Here is a 22,158-nt window from a genome sequence, read left to right on the forward strand (position 1 = left end):
TTATTTTTGTGTATATTTTTTATATAATAATTTATTTTATTTAGAATTGTTGATAAATATTACATTCATAAGTTCTTAATGAGGAAACTTTCTTTTGTAGAAGCTTTAAAGTGACTATGAAATCAAAATGGACAATTCTTGTTTTTTTTATTATTTATTATTGAATGTTGCCGTGTTTCTTATAAACGATTATAAAAAAGATATACATTAGAGAGAATTATTACTGATATACCCAACAATGTAAAAGAAAAAGGACAAAATCATGTATAGAAACGGTTGTATAAAGAAAATGGGTTACACGGGCCTGAGGACAAAACGGTGATTTTTGATTTTTTTAATGACTTTATTGAACAATATTAACAACCATAATTGGCCTGAAACAACATATGCAATGTCTTCTCAGACCACAGACAAGCACCATAACATATGATAAAGAAAATACAAATAAATAAGGTTAGAAAAAAAAAAAGAAAAAGGATTCAAATAAATAATAAATAAAGGAAATAAAAGACTAGGGGTTTTCAGAAAGTTTCACATCCTCTATCTAAGTAGGTAAGATTAAGGCATTCTTTTTCTTCATTAATTTTAGCGATAAGAAGTGATGACACAGTTCTTTATGAAAAACACAAAAGTTTGGAAGTGTTTTCAGGAATCTATTCTGGTGTAAAAAGAATTTCCCAAGAATAATAAATGTGTTAACTGCCAAGTCACGTGTTTCATCTTTCATAAAAATACCACAAATTGACAAAACGGTGATATGTGGTGGTTCAAAATGCTGTAAAATATTTCAAATTATTATTATTATTAATCAACCTCAATATGCTTAGCGTTAAAATGGTGTTATTTATGACTAAAACAGGTTTAAAAGGCATATTGTTCAGCATTTTAAGGCAGTAAGATCATGATTTTACTGGGGACACAAAAGGCACCAAATCCCAGGAAAGACCCAATGATCAGAGCAAAAGTAGAAATTATATTATGTCATATACCATATTATGTCAATTTCTGCTCTTTATGTCTTATTTATAACTATTTGTCATAATTATGACTTTTAAAGACATAACTGTCGACTTTTCATCTCATAAATATGACGTAATATGTAATTCTTTCAACTTTATCATAGTTATGTTTCTTTTCTTATGTGGCAGGAATTCCATATAAAGCAGATAATATGCTTGCAGATTTGCCGACTCGGTTCATGGCCCTTTTTATTATTTATTTATTTTATTGCATAACGCATTTGATACAATTTGCTGAAAAAAGAAATTGATCTTGTAATACAAAAATCGTTTAGATACAGTTCATGTTTTCATAAGGAATAATAGTAATACAAATAATAATAAATAAATAAATACACATCAGCCAATAGAGAATTGAGACAAATATCATACAAGTAACAAATAATCTGTATAAAAATTATAAACAACATAAAAGTACACAGGCAGAGTATCAGACAGTAAATATCAGTTAAATTAATTATAAAGTTAACTTAGATAAGTATTGCATACATTTTGATTTACCATCTAATCCAGAGATACATATATAATTTTTTAAAGTCAAGTTTAAAAACATTGAAAAGAGGTTTATTCTTCATAAATTTTGATTTATGAATAAAGAATTTTCCAAGCAAAATTAATAAGTTGACTATATATTGTACAGAGGACTTTGAGTCAGAAAAGTAAAAGAAGATGTCAAAATTACAGTAGATAAATGTATGTTTGAGTCAAGGTGTCCATTAATGAAACATTGTATATCATTCCACAGAGAAGAGCTATGTGAACAGCTATAGAATAAATGGTCTAACGCTTCTGTTTCCAGAGAGCAGAAGCTGCATTTTTCGTCTACGGTAGGGATACATTTAGAAATAATCTTGTTACGGGGTAATAATGGTGAAGAATTTGATATTGTAACCAGAGCTATACCCCTTAGAGATGAGACAGATTTGGATCAAATTAATATATCTTTATCCAGCAGTGTTTCAATAAATGGTCTATCTTTTCTAGACAGAAAAGTCAACAACAAAGTAATAAAAAACCTTTTATGTGCAAAATCAATCCCTGCTTCCAGGTACAAATGGTCCCCCTTGTATGCAAATATTAATTGGAATAGAGCATGGAGTAACCCACATACATTTTTAATTACAAACAAAGTAAACGAAATATAACTTAAAATTCTTCACCATTATGGCCCTTTTTATTGTTGTTGTTGTGTGTGTTATTTGAGTGTAAAGCTGTGCTCGCACTGCGGCTGCTGCAGGTCTATGGCGTCACGAGTGACGTCACCGGCTCATCGCCCCGATCCTCCCGAATCTGACGGTGTTCTGCTCGTTTTATGACACAATCCGGCGATAATAAAGCATGTCTACTCCTGCGAGACGAAGGCTTATGAGAGACTTTAAGAGGTTTGTGATTTCACATGAGTGTTGTGTGTTGATGTGACGCCTCACGCGCGCTTTGTTTATACTCGCAACTAGCCGTTAGCAGCGTTAGCTAGGCCTGCGCCAGAGTTCATTCCTGGTGTTTTTCTCCACAGTACCACAGTACAGTACCATAGTACCTTTTCTTAGGGTAGACAGCAATCGTGGGCATCGTAGGCAGGCTTGGAAAGCACTCCTGGTGTAGGTTTGGAGATCCAGCTCTTACTAACCCAGATTGCTGCTCAATAACGTGAAAGTGCTTCACAGTAAACATACTGTGTTATCGACATTCTGGACTCATTTTTATTAATAAAAAAGTGGCAACACTTTACAGTAAGTTCCCTTTAGTTAATATGAACTAACCATGAGAAATACATGTTACTGTATTTTTTAATCTTTGCCAACATTAGCTAATAAACAAAAATACAATGGTTTCTTGTTAGTTCATGTCAGCTCAGGTCTATTCAATAATATTAACGTACATCTTTTGATTTTAATAATGTATTAATATTAACTAAGATTAAAAAATACTTGAGAAGTTGTTAGTTCATATTTAAATGTGGGGTAGGCATTTTGTTTTATAAACACTTTGAAGCAATCAACAATAGAAGTGGTCTAAATATTATAACGTGATGTGGAAGTCTCAGGACCAAAAAAGAGCTCTGTAATTTGTTTACGTTTAGTATTATTGTAATATTATGTGCTTTAAGACATGAGGTAATTTAAAGGGATAGTTCACCCAAAAATACTCCCCTTCAAGCCATCCTAGTGACTTTCTTCTTCCAGCCGAACACAATCAGAGTTATGTTAGAAAATGTCTTTTTCAAGTCAGTGATTCTAGTTTATAAAGTTATAAATATGGATATTTTTCTTGGCTTCAGAAGGTCTTTATTAACGCCCTGGAGCCGTATGGATTACTGTTATGATGGATGGATGCACTTTATAGGGCTTCTAAATCTCACCCCCCATTCACTCCCATTATAAAGCTTGGAAGAGCCAGAACATTTTCCAGCGTAACTCTTGATTGTGTTCGGCTGAAAGAAGAAACTTATATACACCTAGGATGGCTTGAGGGTGAGTAAATCCCGGGATAATTCTTATTTTTGGGTGAACTATCCCTTTAAAAGAAGAAATGTCAAAGTAACAAATACTGGTATGTTGTCATTCATTACCGTGGGTCCAATAGCGTTATTGTACTATGATTCTGTACAGTATTTTTAGGCTGACTAAATTGTGAGACAGCCCTTATTAAACGCACTCGACTGCTGATAAATGCAGAACTCAGAGTCAGCCAAATGTGTGTGTGTGTGTGTGTGTGTGTGTGTGTGTGTCAGGGCTCGACATTAAGCCTTGTCATGTGCAAGTAAATAGTAGTAAAAAATAGGATTTTTGAGTTGTAAAAATAATTTATTCTGAAGCAATATCCTCAACAGTGTTCAATAAGCTTTGACATATTAATTTATGATATTTACCCTGAGGGCTTTTTTTAAAAACCTTTTATAAAGGACTCCCCCTTCCCTTAATCTTATTAAATATATGCTTCATCTTTCATTTTAAATTCTTAAATTTGATCAATAAATTAAATTAGAATAATAAGACACTACAGGGCTGTTACCAGTCAAATTAAATCATTTACACTGAAAAATTACAGCTGCATTAAATAATGCTATGAGATTGTTTTAAATATTTTTTGAATATACAAATAAGAAATATTGGAAAGAATGATACTTTTAAACATGAAACTCAAACACTCAAAAACTCAAAAGGTGGCGGCAGGTGACCGTCTTAAAGGGACACTCCACCCATTTGCATTAAAGGCAGGGTAGGTAGGAATGGTCTAAAAAACTTCTTTTTCAAATTTGTTTAAACTTTATGTACATATCAATACATAATTAAAATGTAAGTACTCTGAAAAAGAAAGTATAAAAATCGAGTGTCTGTAGACCTCTCAGGACTGTTTTAAAGACAGTTCATTATTTCCATTCACTCCACCCCCTCCCTTCTGGGCTCCTTCCAAAGCCACGCCCCCAAAACACATGAACGCGCGACTCCAACCGCTGAGCTGAAGACGCATTATTTACCTGAGAGAAGCAGAGAGGAAGGAGCACAGTGCATGTAGTGACATCATGTCAGAATCACATGTAATAAAAAAATCTAACGCTAATTGCTTATGAATATAAACAAATAAGATGTATTTTAGTACTCACTATCAAGCTAGCATATTGATATTGGTAAATTTAAAATATATATATTTTTTGATTCGTTAACGAGCTAGTTATATAAGCTAAAAACAGGTTGCATTGATACACTTTTTTACATTACCATCAGTTATATTGTGCTGAAGATGAATTTCGTGTAAGATTCATAACATATATGGTGTTCTGCATGTAGGGGTGGGAGATATTGACAAAAATGAATATCTCGATATTTTTTTCCAATATCTAGATATCGATATTCAGGCGATATTTTTGCCATCCTTCAAAGAAATGTGAGCAAACTGGCAAAAAAGGTCCAGTTGGTCTTTTGACTTGCTGCATTTGACCTATATTATTCTAGGCTATAGAAAAAAACAATAAAGGAGCTAACTAAACAGAATCTGTGGCAGCCCCTACTTTTTCCACTTACAAAAAAAAAAAAAAAAAAAAAAAAACTTAACTAGGCACTTCTTGCAACAGTGATTATTAAATCAAACAACAATATTGTTGATGATCAATTCAAAGTAAAAAAAAAATAACATTTTCAAAACAGTATAAATCCATTCATTTTTCCCCCAAAACGCTATAAATCCATCTTTTTTTTTTTCTTCTAAATTTATGGTTTGTCTTTTTAAAAAAGTTTTTGTCTTTTATTTTTCGTGTTTGCATTTATGAGGAAAAAACAATATTACTTGACAGTTCTCCATTATGGACGCGAGCGCTCTGAAAGCTGCACTAAGACTTTCAAACTTTAACAGAGACCTCAAAACAGAAAGCACAAAGCCTTTCTTTAAAACGAATTTCGTTTTGTATTAATTGTATCTTAATTTTAATATTTTTTTTTTTCATTAATTCATTAATATTTTCATTCCTGGATTAAATACATAAAGTAAATATAGGCTATCAATCACAACATAAGGTGCTTGAACTGGAGATTATATCATCGTGAACCGAACCGTAGCCTCGCCTCACAGGCCTAAAAAATGTGGAATATATTTACAGAAATCTGGTTCTAAACAAAACCATCCAAAACAAAATAAAACTATGTAGCCTAAATGTGCATTTCTCCGGTGCATGCGTTCACTAGCCTACTGCGAAGATCGCGAGTCAAATATCGTCAACTTCATCTTTGCAGCCGACACAGAAATTAATAAACAATTAAAATGTCTTATTGCAATATTTTACACATTCATAATCATTACTTTTGCTGGTTCTTTGAGGCAGCTTTTTAGGTTTATGGCGTTTTGGAAAAGAGCTCTTCACGTACGTACAAACACCGTTTCACCAAGGCACAGCAGCCCTTCAGCACATAAGAACAAAAAGAGAAAAAGCACGGACTTACTAATTACGAAACTTTGATGTGGTTGAACAGGTGAAACAGTCACAAATTCCTTTGCAACTCAAACCTTCTCAGTACGAGTTATGATGGAAGAGAACAGCATTACAGTTTTCAGCGCGTCCTCCTTTGATTGCTGTGTTGTGACTGGAAAAGTGCATGCAGGAGCACATGCGCAAAATGTAGGTTTGTAAAATGTCCTTTTGTAAAATAAAAATAATTTTAGGGCGAAGCAGAGGAGGTCGTGCAAGAGGCCGTGGCGTGCAACTAGGGTCCGAGGAAGTAGAGGCTGAGGACGGGGTGGTCGCTGGAAAGCCACGATGATATTGACACGCGTTTTATTTCTTTGTTTATCCAAAGACTTTTTGTTCATTGCCTTTTCTAGAACTGTCTTCTTTTTTTGCCTTGTTTGCCTTCACTAACTGCATGCCGGTAATGTGAATTTTGATTGCTCTTTGTCTGCCATTGTTTTGCTATTCCTAGGTTCCGTGCCTCTCGAATTCCTCAAATCAAACGTGCGCGCGCAAGAGGGCAGATCCCGTGGCAAAAGGGTGGTTGCCATGGTTGCGAGAGAGAGTGACAGTCGCCTAAGCCAATCCTTTGATTCGTCCCGAATCGAAATAATGAGCTGTGTTTAATACAGATTAAACGGTCTAGAGTCACTTGATTTTTATACTCTTTTTTTCAGAGTACTTACATTTTAATTATGTATTGATATATATAGAAAGTTTTAACAAATTTGGATCTTTTATTTTTATATAGTCCTACCTACCCTGCCTTTAAGCTTTGCATTGTTAGAAACCCAGTCATACTATTGGTCGTTCAATGGTCGTGCAACACTCTCTCATTTTCCCCTGAGACGGGAGAAATCCGTTATATACCTCTTACACTTCCTCCCACAATGACGCAAAAATCGTCATTTTGCGTCATTGACGGAGGAAGTGTAAGAGGGGGGGATTTCTGTTGAGACTACAGACACTCGTTCCTCATCTTTCCCAGGGGCGGGACCCGCTCACGCTACAGACCTATTACAGATCAGTGGGTGGGACTTTACTCTCTGAAACTGAAAGCAATATCCTCCATCTTGTTTGAAGCTAAGCTAACAGGCGCTGTGGAGACAGATGTAAAGTTATGACAATAGCGGAGGAGAGTGCTCAATATGATATAGAGGAAGAGGATTTCGGAAGTCTGATGCTTGAATCAGGTGTTTGTGGCTACCTTTACAAGCCGCATTATAGCGAAGAGCAGCCGAGGCAGAAGACCTGCCTGCCGCGGACGAGGAGCCCGGACTGGCTCGAGTTAGGGCGGACTGGTGGCGCCGGTGATCTCACTATGCAACTACGAACCGCTACGAACACAGAGATAGAGTCCGTCTGCGGCAAAGAATTTCAACGATGACAATTTCTCCTGGACGAAATCTCTGAATCAGACGAGGACACGGACGCTTGTGTTGTGAACTATCCTAGTTTCGCACCGCATATGTTCTGACTGAACATCCCGGTACCATGCAATAATTCACCTTTTCGAAAGAAATGCAAACGAGGAGTAATGCACTAATGAGTTCGCCAACTAACTAGACGTTTTGTGTGAAATGAATTTCAAGCTCTGGTGGAGGCTAGCCTTGTAGACGGAAGAGTGATTTCTCTTATAGGCAGATATGCGCTGTTCTGGATTAGTGGGAGTGGCTTGCGGAGCTGTGCAATGTGGTGCATTGTGGGAGTTGTTGTCGTTCATACAAATGCGTCCTGAAGTTATTTTTTGTCTTTCCTCGGTCACGAAGGCACCAAATTCAATAATTATTTTACATTTCGACTACATATATGACCCACTTTCAATAAAAAACAATGTTCCTATGACTCAAACGATTTGTTCAAACGGCTGATTCGTTCAAGAATAGGCAGTTGTTTATGAATGAGTCACTGAATCTTTGACTCGAACGATTCGTTCAAACGGCTGATTCATTCAAGAATGATTGTTTATGAATGAGTCATTGAATCTTTGACTTGAACGATTCGTTCAAACGGCTGATTCGTTCAAACGGCTGATTCGTTCAAGAATAGGCAGTTGTTTATAAATGAGTCATTGAATCTTTGACTCGAACGATTCGTTCAAACGGCTGATTCGTTCAAGAATGATTGTTTATGAATGAGTCATTGAATCTTTGACTCAAACGATTCGTTCAAATGGCTGATTCATTCAGGAATGAGGCAGTTGTTTATGAATGAGTCATTGAATCTTTGACTCAAACGATTCGTTCGAAACGCTGAATCATTCAGTAAAGTGTTGCTGTGAGATGCGCTATAGTTCTGCTGTGATATTTTGTGATATATTGTGACAGAACAAAAACGGTCAATATTGCGTCTCAAATGTAAGTGACAACTACTTGTTTATTGAACTGTTGTATGAAATCAGTGTCACGTTCAATCATGATGGTATTCAAATCAGGATACTTGTCCGGTTCAGCAAGTACAATTCTCTTTCACTCGTCCCTTCAAAAAATCCACCTGTGTCCCAGACAAGCGTTAATGTCGAGCCCTGATGAGCACAAGCTTAGTGTCTATTCATCATTACTGTTATCAGCCAAACAACAGCGTCAGTCCAGTCAAGTCCCTCTGAATGTGTTGATTCTGATGCGAGATGTTCATTATTCACCAGATGATTCTGCCTGTCAGCAATAACAAACCAGTAACGGGTCTATCTAAAGGCCTATTGTCCCACTTTACAGTGTTTTCTGGTCTCTTTGTGAATGATTTGAAGCCCTAAATGATGACCGATGATCTAAAGCTTTCTCATATTGGTTTACAGACTTCAGGAAGATCCTCCGACTGGCGTCAGTGGTGCTCCTTCAGAAAACAACATCATGCTGTGGAACGCTGTGATTTTTGGGTAAGTTTGATGAAGTGAGACTCATGGCAGCCATTACAGTAGATGTTTATTATTATTATTATTATTATTATTATTATTATTATTATTTATGATGTCTGTTTGCTTGCAGGCCTGTAGGAACGCCCTTTGAAGATGGTGAGCCAGTCCTTGATTCCTCCATAATACACAACACTAGTTAATAACCATCTTAATCAGCTTTGATTATTTATTTTAGAGCGGCTTATGTAAGCTGTGTGAGGCTTAGGTCCAACTTTCCTGACGTATTTACTCAAGTCAGCTTTATTTCTGCAATACAGATTGTTTCAAAGCAGCTTCACAGTCATAAATACTCCTAATGTGCCATTTTAGGGCTGCAACTGACGATTATATTGATCATAACTGATGTCCATCGCATATGCAGAATGATATCTAAACGTTTTTTTTCTCACTATCATTTAGCCTGCATATTTATATAGAATAAAACGGCAACTCTAAAAAGAACTAGCTAGCTAGGTTAGCTGATTACCTTAAAAGTCAGTATATATCGCCGTCAGTTCGTCTGCCGTTAACACTCTCTGACAAGCTTTTGTTTGTTAATAACGTAATAATAACATGAGTCTCTAAAGTTATTTTGCACTATTGCTTTGGCAAAGTTTGTCAATTGAACTAAAATTGAAAGCGCGATATGGCTTTGTGCCCTTATCTACGGTAGAGGATTAGGGCCAGGCAATAATAAAAAAATAAAACCATCTCGAGATTAAAGTCATTATAATGCGAGATTAAACTCGTTAAATTTCGAGAAAAAAAGTCGAAATACAATCTTGAGAATAAACTCATTAAATATCGAGAATAAAGTCGTTGTGTTGCGAGAAAAAACTCGTTAAATTTCGAGAAAAAAGTCGAAATACAATCTTGAGAATAAACTCATTAAATATCAAGAATAAAGTCGTCGTGTTTCGAGAAAAAACTCGTTAAATTTAGAGAAAAAAAACTCGAAATACAATCTTGAGAATAAACTCATTCAATTTCGAGAATAAAGTCGTGTTTCGAGAAAAAAAGTCGAAATGAAATGTAGAGAATAACGCATTCGATCAGTGTTCATTGCATAGCCTACTGATATCAACCTTATCGAGGTTTCGTGGTTTCCCAGGATACCATAAGACGCATTATTAATCGTTGTTGGATGTGTACGCCTCCATCCACAGAATGTAACGACTGTAACCATCTATACAGCCATTAATGGCAATGCTGTACGGTTTTAATTTATCATAGCTGTCCATATGCCAGAGAGTGCATTTGGGCCAGCGCAAGTGGCGTCTTCTCAAGCGTCTCCTTCGTCGAAATTCCACACCTTGAGGATCAACAAGTTTAATAATGCGTCTTATGGTATCCTGGGAAACCACGAAACCTCAATGAATTTCATGTTGGACAAAAGCGAGTACATCGCGCAAATTGGACTGATTTTTTCTTCTAAAAACACCTAGCCGACCTAGACCATGTTCTATTCTTTGTTACTGAAAGAAAGTCAAAAATATAGATTGACTAAGTGATCTAACTCTGCCAGTAGGTTATGCAATGAACACTGATCAAATGCGTTATTCTCTACATTTCATTTCGACTTTTTTTCTCGAAACACAACGACTTTATTCTCGAAATTTAACGAGTTTATTCTCACAATTACTTCGACTTTTTTCTCGAAATTTAACGAGTTTTTTTCTCGAAACACAATGACTTAATTCTCGAAATTTAATGAGTTTATTCTCAAGATTATATTTCGAGTTTTTTTCTCGAAACACAACGACTTTATTCTCAATATTTAATGAGTTTATTCTCAAGATTGTATTTCGACTTTTTTTCTCGAAATTTAACGAGTTTAATCTCGCATTATAATGTTTTTAATCTCGAGATGGTTTTATTTTTTTATTATTGCCTGGCCCTAATCCTCTACCGTACTTATCAAATAACAAAAGTTAACAAAAGTTATTTATCAAATAACAAAAGTCAGCTTTAATTAAATAAGTATATAGTCTGTTTGAGCTGCGTTTCAGCTCGTGATCCCGTGTTTTCCGCGTCTCGAACGGCTCGGTTAACAGTGAATGAACACCGTGAACTCCATCTCTGCTTGTGCTGCCAATTTAGCGTTTAGCATTTTGGGATCGTAGCTAATTACGCTTTTTCACATTTGCATAATTTCCAACATTTTTGTGGTTTCTATGAATATCTGAATATGCAATATATCAAAAGAAAATAAGACCCACTGCTTTTAAACAAACAAACAAACAAACAAAAAACAATTTATTCTAGCTTCATGCATTCTTTTTTTATCAACACTTGAATGTGGGCAAGTTTCATAAAACATTTTTTTTAACCAATATAGCTGCAAGCAGCAATTATCGGGGCCAAGCACAAAGAACATAATAAGACATGCCAACATGGCTGGGAGCATCTGACCAACTGCAACAAAGACATTTTAAGATCATTTTAGGAAAACTGGCTGGAAAATCATAAGTACAATCATAAGTAATTTGGTTTATCACTTTCGACCAATAGGTGGCGCTGTGACCAAATTGCTGTGCTGTTGTCAGAGTGAGGTGACAATGACACATGCAAAATTTGGTGTCAATATGACAAGGCATTGCAGAGATAAAGCCGAGTCGTTTTGGCATCATGTCTCAAATTTGTCGCAGCGGTTTACGAAAACGGTTTCGTCTATCGACACGAAATCCATAACTTTTTGTCCGCAAAGTCTGAAGATGATATGATTCGATTTTGGTGAAAATCTGACAAACTGTCTAGGAGAAGTTAGATTTTTTTTTATTTGTGCCAATGGCACATACCGAGTTACATAACGATATGCCTATGCGTTCGGAAAATATAGAAGATGGCCGACAAAATTCAAGATGGCCGACGCCTAAAATTGCTGATATGGGAAAACTGGGTATTGTTGGACTCGGCGTGCTGCACTGAATCTAAAGAGTTTTGTGATATTTGGGCAAATCATTCAGAAGTTATAAGCAAAAGTAGCCATTTTTCATATTTCCTGACCACTAGGTGGCACTGTGCCAAAACTGCAGATACCTTCAGGTCATGGTTGTCATAACAAACACCAAGTTTGGTCAGAATATGCTGAAGCACTGCGGAGATATAGCGTTCATTTTAGTGTCCATTTCGTTGAATTCGTTGGCGAGTTATTCGAGAACGATATGACGAATCGACTTTGATGGCATGGTCTGAAGATGATCTGGTTACATTTTGCGAAAATCAGAGCAACGGCATAGGAGGGGTTTGAATTTTTTTTTTTTTTGTGGAAAATTCAAAATGGCGGAAACATTTCACAACGGAAAATTACGTCATAGGGAAAAGTTATTAGCATAAACATGAGTGTAACTTTGGACAGTTGGTGGTGCTAGAGGGATTGAGTTAGAGACTCCAAAATTGCTGAGGTTAATGTTCAGACTGTCCTCTATCAGTGTGCCAAATCTCATAACTTCCCCGCAAGCGGTTCTATGGGCGGCCATAGACTTCCAGAGTGGAAGAAGAAGAAAAAACGGAAAAATGATAATAACGCCAATGAATACAATACGTGCCTACACACCTTCTGTGCTTGGCCCCTAAATATAGCGGAGGAAATCACAAATTTTTTCAGAAACTACAATGTGCATAAATAATGCTTCTATCGCTTGTTTCTGTTTCTTTCTGGCCTGTTTTGATCAGGAGATTCAGTCCTCTTTCAGAAGTAATAGTGCCCCCTACTGTATAACAGTGAAAACACAGAAAGACGGGAAAGAGTTAATATGAAGTCTGTGTTTTTTATAACTTGAGCTCAGTCTGTCTCCTCGATTACATTTCAGACAATTATTTAGACAATTATTAATTATTAAATCTTTTTTTTTTTACATGGAACCACAAAAGGTTGTTGCTTGACGTGATGTTAATTTGTCGCTGTGGTATACGAAAACGGTTTCGTCTATCGACACGAAATCCATAACTTTTTGTCCGCACAGTCTGAAGATGATATGATTCGATTTTAGTGAAAATCGGACAAACTTTCTAGAAGTTCGTTTTTTTTTTTTCGTTTTGATTTTGACGACAATCAAAATGGTGGACAGGGAGTTTGGCTGACTATGGCAAAACTGGTGTTCTCGGCATGAACCAAGGAATCTATTAAGACCAGTTTAATTATAATAGGCTAATTTATTCAAAAGTTAGTAGCATTTTTGGAAATTTCATTATAACTTTTGACCACAAGGTGGTGCTGCCGCCCCGAAACTCTTTGAGCACTGTCAGGGCATGGACGTCTGAAGGACGCGTCGGATGTTATTCGTGTTCATCTGAATCATCTCTCTCTCTCTCTACAGGAACATTTAAACTCGTTATTGAATTTTCAGAAGAATATCCTAACAAGCCTCCTACGGTTCGCTTCATCTCCAAAATGTTCCACCCGAACGGTGAGCTCCTGAGAGTGGTTATGAAGTAATGAGCCATGTCTGCAGTGTCTGTGACTGACGATGTTCTGTTGTGTGTGTTAGTGTATGCAGATGGCAGTATATGTTTAGACATTCTCCAGAACCGCTGGAGTCCCACGTATGACGTTTCCTCCATTCTGACATCCATCCAGGTGCATGATGGGTTTGCTACACTTCAGTTTATAAACAGTCCTGTTGTGTGACATCAATTTTGCACATATGTTGCATGTTGTCTCTGTTAATAAGTTGATAGTTACATTTAAACGTTTCTGCAGTACCGGGTCTATAAACGCTGTAAACTTCAACGGTTTCTATTTACAAGTAGGCATGTGACGGTATCAGATGTTCATGTTGCGATAACTGCTGAATTATGGTATACACACTTATACGGTATTAGCATGATATTTAAATAAGTTGCAAAAAAAAAGTTTTGTCATACTATAACAGGTTTAATAACTTAATAAAAAGAGCTGGACATTAAAATACAAAATAATTAGTGCTGGGCAACCATTAATCACATCCAAAATAAAAGTTTGTGTTTACATAATATATGTGTATAATCATTTTGTATATACAAATACACACACGTGCCTTTAAGAAATATTTGCATTTATATACTGTCTATAATTATACATGATTTATATCTAAATATTTTATATATAAATAACAATTTTATATTACATTTATATATTCAAAATAATTATACACATATATTATGTAAACACAAACTTTTATTTTGGATGTGATTAATGGTTGCCCAGCACTAAAAATAATACACCGCATTATAAAGAATAGGTAACACATTACAATAAGGTCTCATTAGTGAACGTTAGTTAATGCATCAATATTATGTTAATGTTAATGCAGTTATTATTTTGATAATGTAAAAAAAAAAAAATGCAAATGATCATTATTAGCCCATCAATTCACACGTCATGTAGCAGTAAATACAAAAGCGGTGGAGAAACACAGATTCTGCATTACGTTTCCTCACCTGTGCTGGACTTTAATAACAAATAAACAAAAGTTCTATTTTTATCCGATGTAAAAGCCCTTTCACACCAAAAGAGAAATGAATAATCCTCTGGATCACAGAATAGGACGCAGGAGAAGAAAGTTCGACCCTCTTATTTTAGCAATAAAAACAAACAAAAGCAATATTAATCTTGTGATTATAAGTATTGTTTGCTTAGTATGGTTTAATTGGATCAAAGGTCAACAGCAAAGACATTGATAAAGTAAGATTAAATATATAAAGTATATTTGTGTAATTTAACATATTTATTAATTATTGTAGGTTTGAATTTTACTGTTTTTAAAGTCCCCCTGTGGTGAAAATCCAGCTTTTAATGTAGTTTATGTGTCTATGTGGTGTTTTTAATGTGCTTTAAGACAAACCTAAATTCATAAGTCGACTCCATTGCTGAGTATTTCCTCCTTAAAACTGCAGTGAACCAAAGACAGTCTCAAAAACACGCTTTGAAATCGCTGGTGTTTCTGACGTCACAAACGACCTTGTAACCAATCAGGGGTGCGTTTCCCGAAAGCATCGTTAGCCAACTATGGTCGCAAGTTCATCGCAATATCCATTGAACTCTATTGGTAACGAGGGAACTTGCGACCATAGTTGGCTAACGATGCTTTCGGGAAACGCACCCCTGATCAACGTGTGATCGTCAACCAGTGGATCTCTGAGCTGAGCGAGTGAGTGGAGGCGGGGCTCATTTGCATATTCATAGAACCATGCATATTAAATGAGGCTAAATAAGTGTGTCAGGTTACGTTCAAGCAATTTTAAGGCGAAAAAAAATGTAATATGTAATTTTGGTGATCAAAGATGAGTTTTAAGGGATAACATGATTGACTACAGGGGGACTTTAATAATTTTGAGGAATACTGAATGTTCATGTGCAAGCGAGTCGAGTAAATACAATAACCATCATGTTCACACTAGTTACTTGAGGAAAAAGTAATCCGATTACTTATAATGCGCACAAAACCCTCCACACTGATTTTGTGAAGATTGCAGGTCATTATAAAAAACAAACAAATAAAGTGACATAATCGGCATTTTAATTAACCAAATGTTACATTTTCTGAGGAACTGGACAGGCGGAGGAGTGGAGAATGACAAAAAAGTGACAAAAAAATAAAAACGTGCAACGACAACAGAAAAACCAATGATGAATCGCCACAGAGTTTTGCTGTAATCAGTCGTTTCATTGAAGCATTGAATTGTGCTCATTCAGATCTCTTCCCATAATGCCTGTGTGATTGTGTTTAGTCTCTATTGGACGAGCCCAACCCGAACAGCCCGGCCAACAGTCAGGCGGCGCAGCTTTATCAGGAGAACAAGCGTGAATACGAGAAGAGAGTGTCTGCCATCGTGGAGCAGAGCTGGGTCGACTCGTAACGCTCGACACACACACAGGAACTATATTTGTGTGCTTATTTATTTTAACTGCATGGTAAGTTATTGCTAACAAAGTTTGAGATGTGCTGTTGTCGGATTGATGCGGTTGATGATTTAAAGCAATGCAATCCCTGAGTAAGTTCTTGAGTTACACATCAGTGATATATCCGAGGATAAATCTCATGCCCGTTCTGCCTTTAAAAGCACCCGACGACTGACCATGGGAATCATCTTTTTGTATCTGTATTTGATAACATCTTTATGCTCACATGTTTGTGCTTCAACAAATATTAAAAAACAGACAGAGTAAATGGAGGGCATGTGCGTATGAGCCGTGTCCCACATGCAGATGTTTTGAGAGTTAGCTTTTGTGAATTTATCATATGAACATTTATACTTCTAATATGCTGTATAAAAAATAAAAAAAAACATTCAGACTTGGAGTGAAGAGAATGAGTTCATTTTTATTGTTGCTAATACAAAAACCTATTGTAACAAAATATAAACGATGTGAAGGCCAGTCAACGAAGGCCGGTGTGTTTCAGGAGTCCTTCAGTCACCGCTGCAGAAGAGAAACACACACACACACACACACACATTAACATTACATTAATCTTCATACTCTTCATCACACCAGGAGACACTGAAGGGTCATTCGTCTCGATTCAGAGGTTCACTGCTAACAATGTGATTTTGATTGTTTTTTTTTCTGGTGAAAGAAATATATAAATGAAGAAGAATATCAAAATATTAAATGTCACAGATATATATTTACTCTTACTTTATATTTAAAGTACTCTTACTATATTTACTATCCTGACTGACAGGCTGGTCTAAAGTACTTCCTCCTGCTTCTATGTATTAATGCTCATGGGGAGCCGTAATGGGTTCATTCAGACCTTAACATTAAGTATTTTACTGTTGTGTGTCAACAAGATTCAACAAGATATTTTCACCTGGCTAGACCCAATGTTTAGATCTGTTGTGGCATTTATGCAAATTAGCACATGCGTAATTAGATTATGCACCATTTGTCCATGTTAACAAACAATTAAAAAAAAACTTGTAATATATTTTTTGTTTGTCTTGATGCAAGTAATCAACTCAGTAAATTTTCATGGTGATATCTAAAGGTTAACATTTTTAACATAAGAATAAGAATGAATACTGTAGGCGTATGAATAGTTTATATTTTGGTCTTTTTCGAAACTTCCCCCTTATGGGATTCTTCTGGGCTTTTTTATATTTTACATATTGAGGATACAAAATCAGTTGAGTTCGCTTCTGTTGCAATTTGTTCAACCTTTTTTCATAAAATGACTGGATTAGAAGTAAAACATGATCAGACAGATGTGCATTGTCACGATACTCCTCAGCGTGCACATATCGTGTGTGTGTGTGTGTGTGTGTTTACCCTCTGCTGTTGTTGTTTGATCAGTTCATCTCTGGTCTTGAAGACAGGAGCGTCCTCCACTACGATCCCCTCGGCCATCTCTCCCACCTTCTCCAGCAGATCTGGGCTATACCTGCAGATATAGAGGAGAACATCAAAACACACACACACACACACACACACACACACACACACACACCAGTCTTTGGGCTATACCTGCAGATATACAGAGGAGAACATCAACACACACACACACACACACCAGTCTCTGGGCTATACCTGCAGATATACAGAGGAGAACATCAACACACACACACACACACACCAGTCTCTGGGCTATACCTCAGATATACAGAGGAGAACATCTACACACACACACACACAAGTCTCTGGGCTATACCTGCAGATATACAGAGGAGAACATCAACACACACACACACACACACGAGTCCGTGAAGCGTTTCGCAGTGTTAAACTCAGTAATTACACCTCAAGTTAAATGGTGAGGTCAGTTTAAAAGTGGGGAAAAAGGTTTTGCATTTATATTTTGTAATCATCATAGCGGTATTTACTGCGTCAAAGCAAGAACAAATGCTTGAATGAAATATGGAGTCTTGTAAACACATTTCTTGCATGCTTTGTATATATACACACATCACACACACAAATTATGAACTGTGGTCTCAAATAAAACGAAGACTTTCATAAATGTCTGCCCGGGGCAAGTTGTCACAAATTTAGCGTATTATAAATGTAAACAACTTATTAGTTACAATTTTCGTTAGTCACAACAATGGTTTGATATCACATTTTCATGATATATTATATAATACTGTTTGGCATTTCATAATGGTTTAGAATATAGAAGTTTGTTTTCTCCACGGAATTAAAAATAAAAGGTTAATTTCGACCTTTATCTCACAATTCCGACTTTTCTTTCTCGCATTTGCGAGTTTATACCTCACAAATCTGAGAGGAGGAAAGGAATAAACTCGCAAATGCACGTGAGAATTGTGAGATAAAAAATGAATCACAATTACCTAACACATAATATTATTATTCCCGTGCGAAACACGTGACTCGCGGCCTGACCCCTGACCTGCAGCCCAGGAACACGTGATTGGCCCACACCATGGACAACGCGAGCAGGTGGTCCACGCGAGGCTTCTCCTCGTAGTTCGAGATGTTTCTGAATAAAAACTCCCTCCTGGACTTCCAGTGCTTGTCGCTCTCGGAGACGCCGCGAAACGTCTCGATGAAGTCCGACAACAGCCGGTTCTGTCCGATGAAGTCTTCCACATCCGCGGCCGCCATGTTGGAGAGATGACGTCACTCACCGCGCTGTTCTTCTTCTCCTCGCTTTATAGGCGGTTGGCAGGGCAGATTGTGGAGCACTACCGCCACCAACTGACCTGGAGTGTAATAGCATCGATGGGAAATTAAAGAGGTGGTATAATGCCCTTTTCACAAGATGTAAAATAAGTCTCTGATGTCCCCAGAGTGTGTATGTGAACCTTTAGCTCAAAATACCCCACAGATATTTATTTTATAGTATGCTAAAATTGTCACTTTTTGAGGGTGAGCAAAAACACACCGTTTTGTGTCTGTTCCTTTAAATGCAAATGAGCTGCTGCTCCCGGCAAAGGGGGCGGAGCTTCAAGAGCTAGTGTCCTTTTACCTCATACACACATGTGCTGAGTCCCAATTCGCCTACTTATACTACGACCTAAAAGTATGTACTTTTTTTGTGAGGAAAAAGTACATACTTTTGAGTGTGTAGCAAAAGAGTATGCACGTTCTGGGACATACTTCGATGACGTCATGCAACGTGAACTTGAACGTGGTTGCCTAGTTACGCACACCGCGACTGTTAACAAAACATTTTACATTTCATTCATTCATATCCAATATAATTTTATTTACTATTCCCATCTTTTTATCTTTTTTTCCTCATCGTTTTTTCCACAATACATTTACAATGTGTTCTACCAAATTGAGGAGTGAAGCAGGGCGTCGTCGTAGATTAACCAAACGCAGGTCGTTTGTGAGGCGGCTGGTTCTGACGTTCATGAGCAATCGTGTGCAATGTGTGTAACGAAAGCTACTTATTTTCTGAGTTAAAATATTTAAAGTTTATAGTATAACTATTGTTTAACATATTTTAAACTTAAATTCATCATTATGTATAATACTCAAAAATACCTCGATGAAAATGAACCATGCTTTTACTATAGTAAAAGTGTAGTAACCATGTGTCTTTTAGTTGGACTGATAAAGTTAACATTTGTACAGCCACAGTATTACAACAAATAAGTCAGTGTGGTTAAATATAGCTTTAATTAGGGTTAAACATTTGAATTCTTACACTTAAAAACTGAGGGCGCATCTCCGCTGCTGGGTCCTGTCATGTTAACATCATCACCACCATCACCACAAAGCTCCTCCCTCCCGCACGCAATGGGTTGTGGGCATTATTAGCCGTTAGAGTGTGCATTGATCTGCACTTCGAATTCTAACCGGAAATAGTAGACCATCCGGGTATCTTGGGAATACTCATTTCAACATACTACGGACGTACTAATTCTAGTTTCGCATACTATTTAGGACGGATAGTATGCGAATTGGGACTGAAACCTTTAGCCTTTTTTATGTTCAAACCGGAATCAGAAAGATGGAGAGACTCAAGAAGAAGTGACAACATGTAGAAGCAACAGGACATTTCTGAATGGTTAGTTGGTGAATTTATGTAGCTTATGTGTAGTTATCTTCTAGTCATTGATTAGCATATTCTGTCTTGATAATCGCGTTCTCGGGGGCGGAGTTTATGTAAATTGTAGGTAAAATAAAGACATGTTATGTTGCATTGTGATGTAATGGTGGTTTTCTGGAAGGGACTAAAGAACAAATAATTTTTATCAGCTGAAAGGCAGAATACAAATGTTTTTATTAAGTTATATAGACATTATATAACAGTTTCAGGTTATGTTTTAGTGTTGGTAACATGTCCCACAATTGTCCCACACAAACTTATAATCGTCCCACATTTGGTTTGTTTGATGGTGGTCACCCTAAGAACGGGTATTGCTCACAATTCATGTATAACTTTGATGAAAGGTTTTGATCCACTTCAAATGTGGACTACCGTATATATTTTGCATATTGCATAGGAATTCCCCCACTTTTTTTGGCAGAAGATTTTCTATTGACTTTATTTTTATTTTCTGCAGCTTATCCTTTAGTATTTGCCTTTCATTTTTATATGCTTTGCAGGCAGTGTATAAGGATTTGTTCAACAGTTTCTTCGTTACACTTATTGCACTTCTTTGTCGGATGCTTATATTGATTATAAGTAAATTGCCATTTAACCCTTTGTGTCCTGTGCAGAGACTGGAAATGATTGATTCTTCTATTCTTCCTGATATTGAAACCCAATTTCTGTTTGTGTGTTGGTCAAATTTATTTCAATAAAATGATTGTACTAGCCCATATTTTAGTTGTTTTTTTATTTTTATTTAATATTTTATATTATTAGGGGATTTTATGGTACTATATCATATTTATGAAGCAGTTATAATAGATTTATTCACTTTTTGAGCATGGACCTGAAAATTAAATTTCCAACTTAAGAAAATCAAAGCCATAAATCTAAGCAAGTTGTTCCAAATTTGAGGTTGATATCTCAAAAAATGAGCTTTCAGATTCAGTTTGGTCGCAGTACTGAACACTTCCACTAGATGAAGTTTGTTTCCCATTAGTTTCCAATGACTGCGAACAATACAAGTGTGACTGTTTGTTCCAGGACCTTTTAAAGTCTCCCGTCAATAACTATATTTATAGTCCGCTCGATTTATAGTCCGTATAGATACTTTGACTGCCTGTTGCTATGGTTACTCACAGCTGATGTAGCCAGCGCATTTATTTATTAATTTTGAACGGTAAACAGTCAGTTTCACCAGAACTCCTTTAGGTGTCCTCTATCACTTTTTAATGGACACCCTGCAGCTAATCAGAATCGAGTATTCACCCAGACCATGGTATAATGTGTTAATAATGTTGAATCAGAATAAGTTCCTCTTGCAGCATCTCTTCTCTAGCCTAGAAATCTAGACGCACCCTAGCGGCAGCAAAAATTATTTTGCAGCCAGGGTAGTCTAGCAACTCTCCGTTGACTTTAGTGCTGGAAAAACCTAAATTGGGTCAGGCCAATCACGTTGTGTATAGAGTAGGCGGGGCGGGCTTAACATAATGACGACAGAGTTGCGACGGTTCCCTGCTACTTGAAAATAAATGGCGGCTGCTGGAGAACAGCGGCCTTTCGAATCGGCTTTGGCCGCGACTCTGGAGGACTTGGAGTTAAGCTTTTCTTTGAGCAAAGAACGGCACTTAAAGCCCATGTTGCAGGTTTTTTTTATTTTTTTTAATTAATATAACCTTGTATGAAAATACCATATGAAAAGTAAATGCAGGATTAAAAATTGTTTTGCAAGACATAAGGGCACAAATTTAATAGAAAACGTGACCATTTCCTTGACCGTGTTGAAAAAGCGCTTTTTTTCACCAACGCGTCATATGACGTCACATGAGGTAGTCGTTTGGCTCTGCGTTCGCGCTCAGTGCAGAGATAGGTTGGTAGTCAGTTGGAGCGGTCATGATTCAGTGTGTTTTCTGTGCTTATTGTATTTCAATTAATCATCGTCGTGATAAATGATTGTGAATTATGGCCTGTCAGGACATCGAGTCCACAGGTTTCCGAATAAGAAAAAGGACGGTGCAATCTTCCGTGCCAGTGTGCGTTTTGTGCCGGGTAAGAGACGGGACTTCACTTCTGCTTCTGCTTTGAAAAACGCGGTAGTGTGGACCGAATGATTATAATCCCGGCGATATGTGCACACTGTCCCAGCTCCTTCATCGGGTCGCCCGGTGACGGTCCGCCATCAGCATGTGGTTCGGCCGCCAGCGGGAAACATGACGCTCACGGATCCGTCAGAGATCACATATTGTACATCTGTTTTACAAAATGTGCCTTGTCTTAATTTAATTCATTAACATATCCTACATAAACTTGTAATGTAAT

The 22,158-nt window shown here is 36.8% G+C and overlaps 2 protein-coding genes across 2 annotated transcripts; one reads left to right on the plus strand and one right to left on the minus strand.

The window, feature by feature from the left end:
* The first annotated feature begins 2,243 nt into the window (after positions 1-2,243).
* Positions 2,244-16,134, plus strand: ube2b (ubiquitin-conjugating enzyme E2B (RAD6 homolog)). The gene is made up of 6 exons (XM_084137859.1): positions 2,244-2,401; positions 8,753-8,833; positions 8,943-8,968; positions 13,171-13,260; positions 13,342-13,430; positions 15,563-16,134. The coding sequence occupies exons 1-6, from the start codon at positions 2,358-2,360 to the stop codon at positions 15,689-15,691; spliced, it is 459 nt and encodes a 152-aa protein (XP_083993985.1). The 5' UTR covers positions 2,244-2,357; the 3' UTR covers positions 15,692-16,134.
* A 1-nt stretch (position 16,135) lies between these two features.
* Positions 16,136-18,442, minus strand: cdkn2aipnl (CDKN2A interacting protein N-terminal like). The gene is made up of 3 exons (XM_084137860.1): positions 18,184-18,442; positions 17,106-17,217; positions 16,136-16,253 (listed from the first exon to the last, which is right to left on the minus strand). The coding sequence occupies exons 1-3, from the start codon at positions 18,396-18,398 to the stop codon at positions 16,248-16,250; spliced, it is 333 nt and encodes a 110-aa protein (XP_083993986.1). The 5' UTR covers positions 18,399-18,442; the 3' UTR covers positions 16,136-16,247.
* Between the last annotated feature and the right edge of the window lie 3,716 nt (positions 18,443-22,158).

Source organism: Abramis brama (genome assembly GCF_963993115.1).
Source record: "Abramis brama genome assembly, chromosome: 15".
Lineage (NCBI taxonomy): Eukaryota > Metazoa > Chordata > Actinopteri > Cypriniformes > Leuciscidae > Abramis > Abramis brama.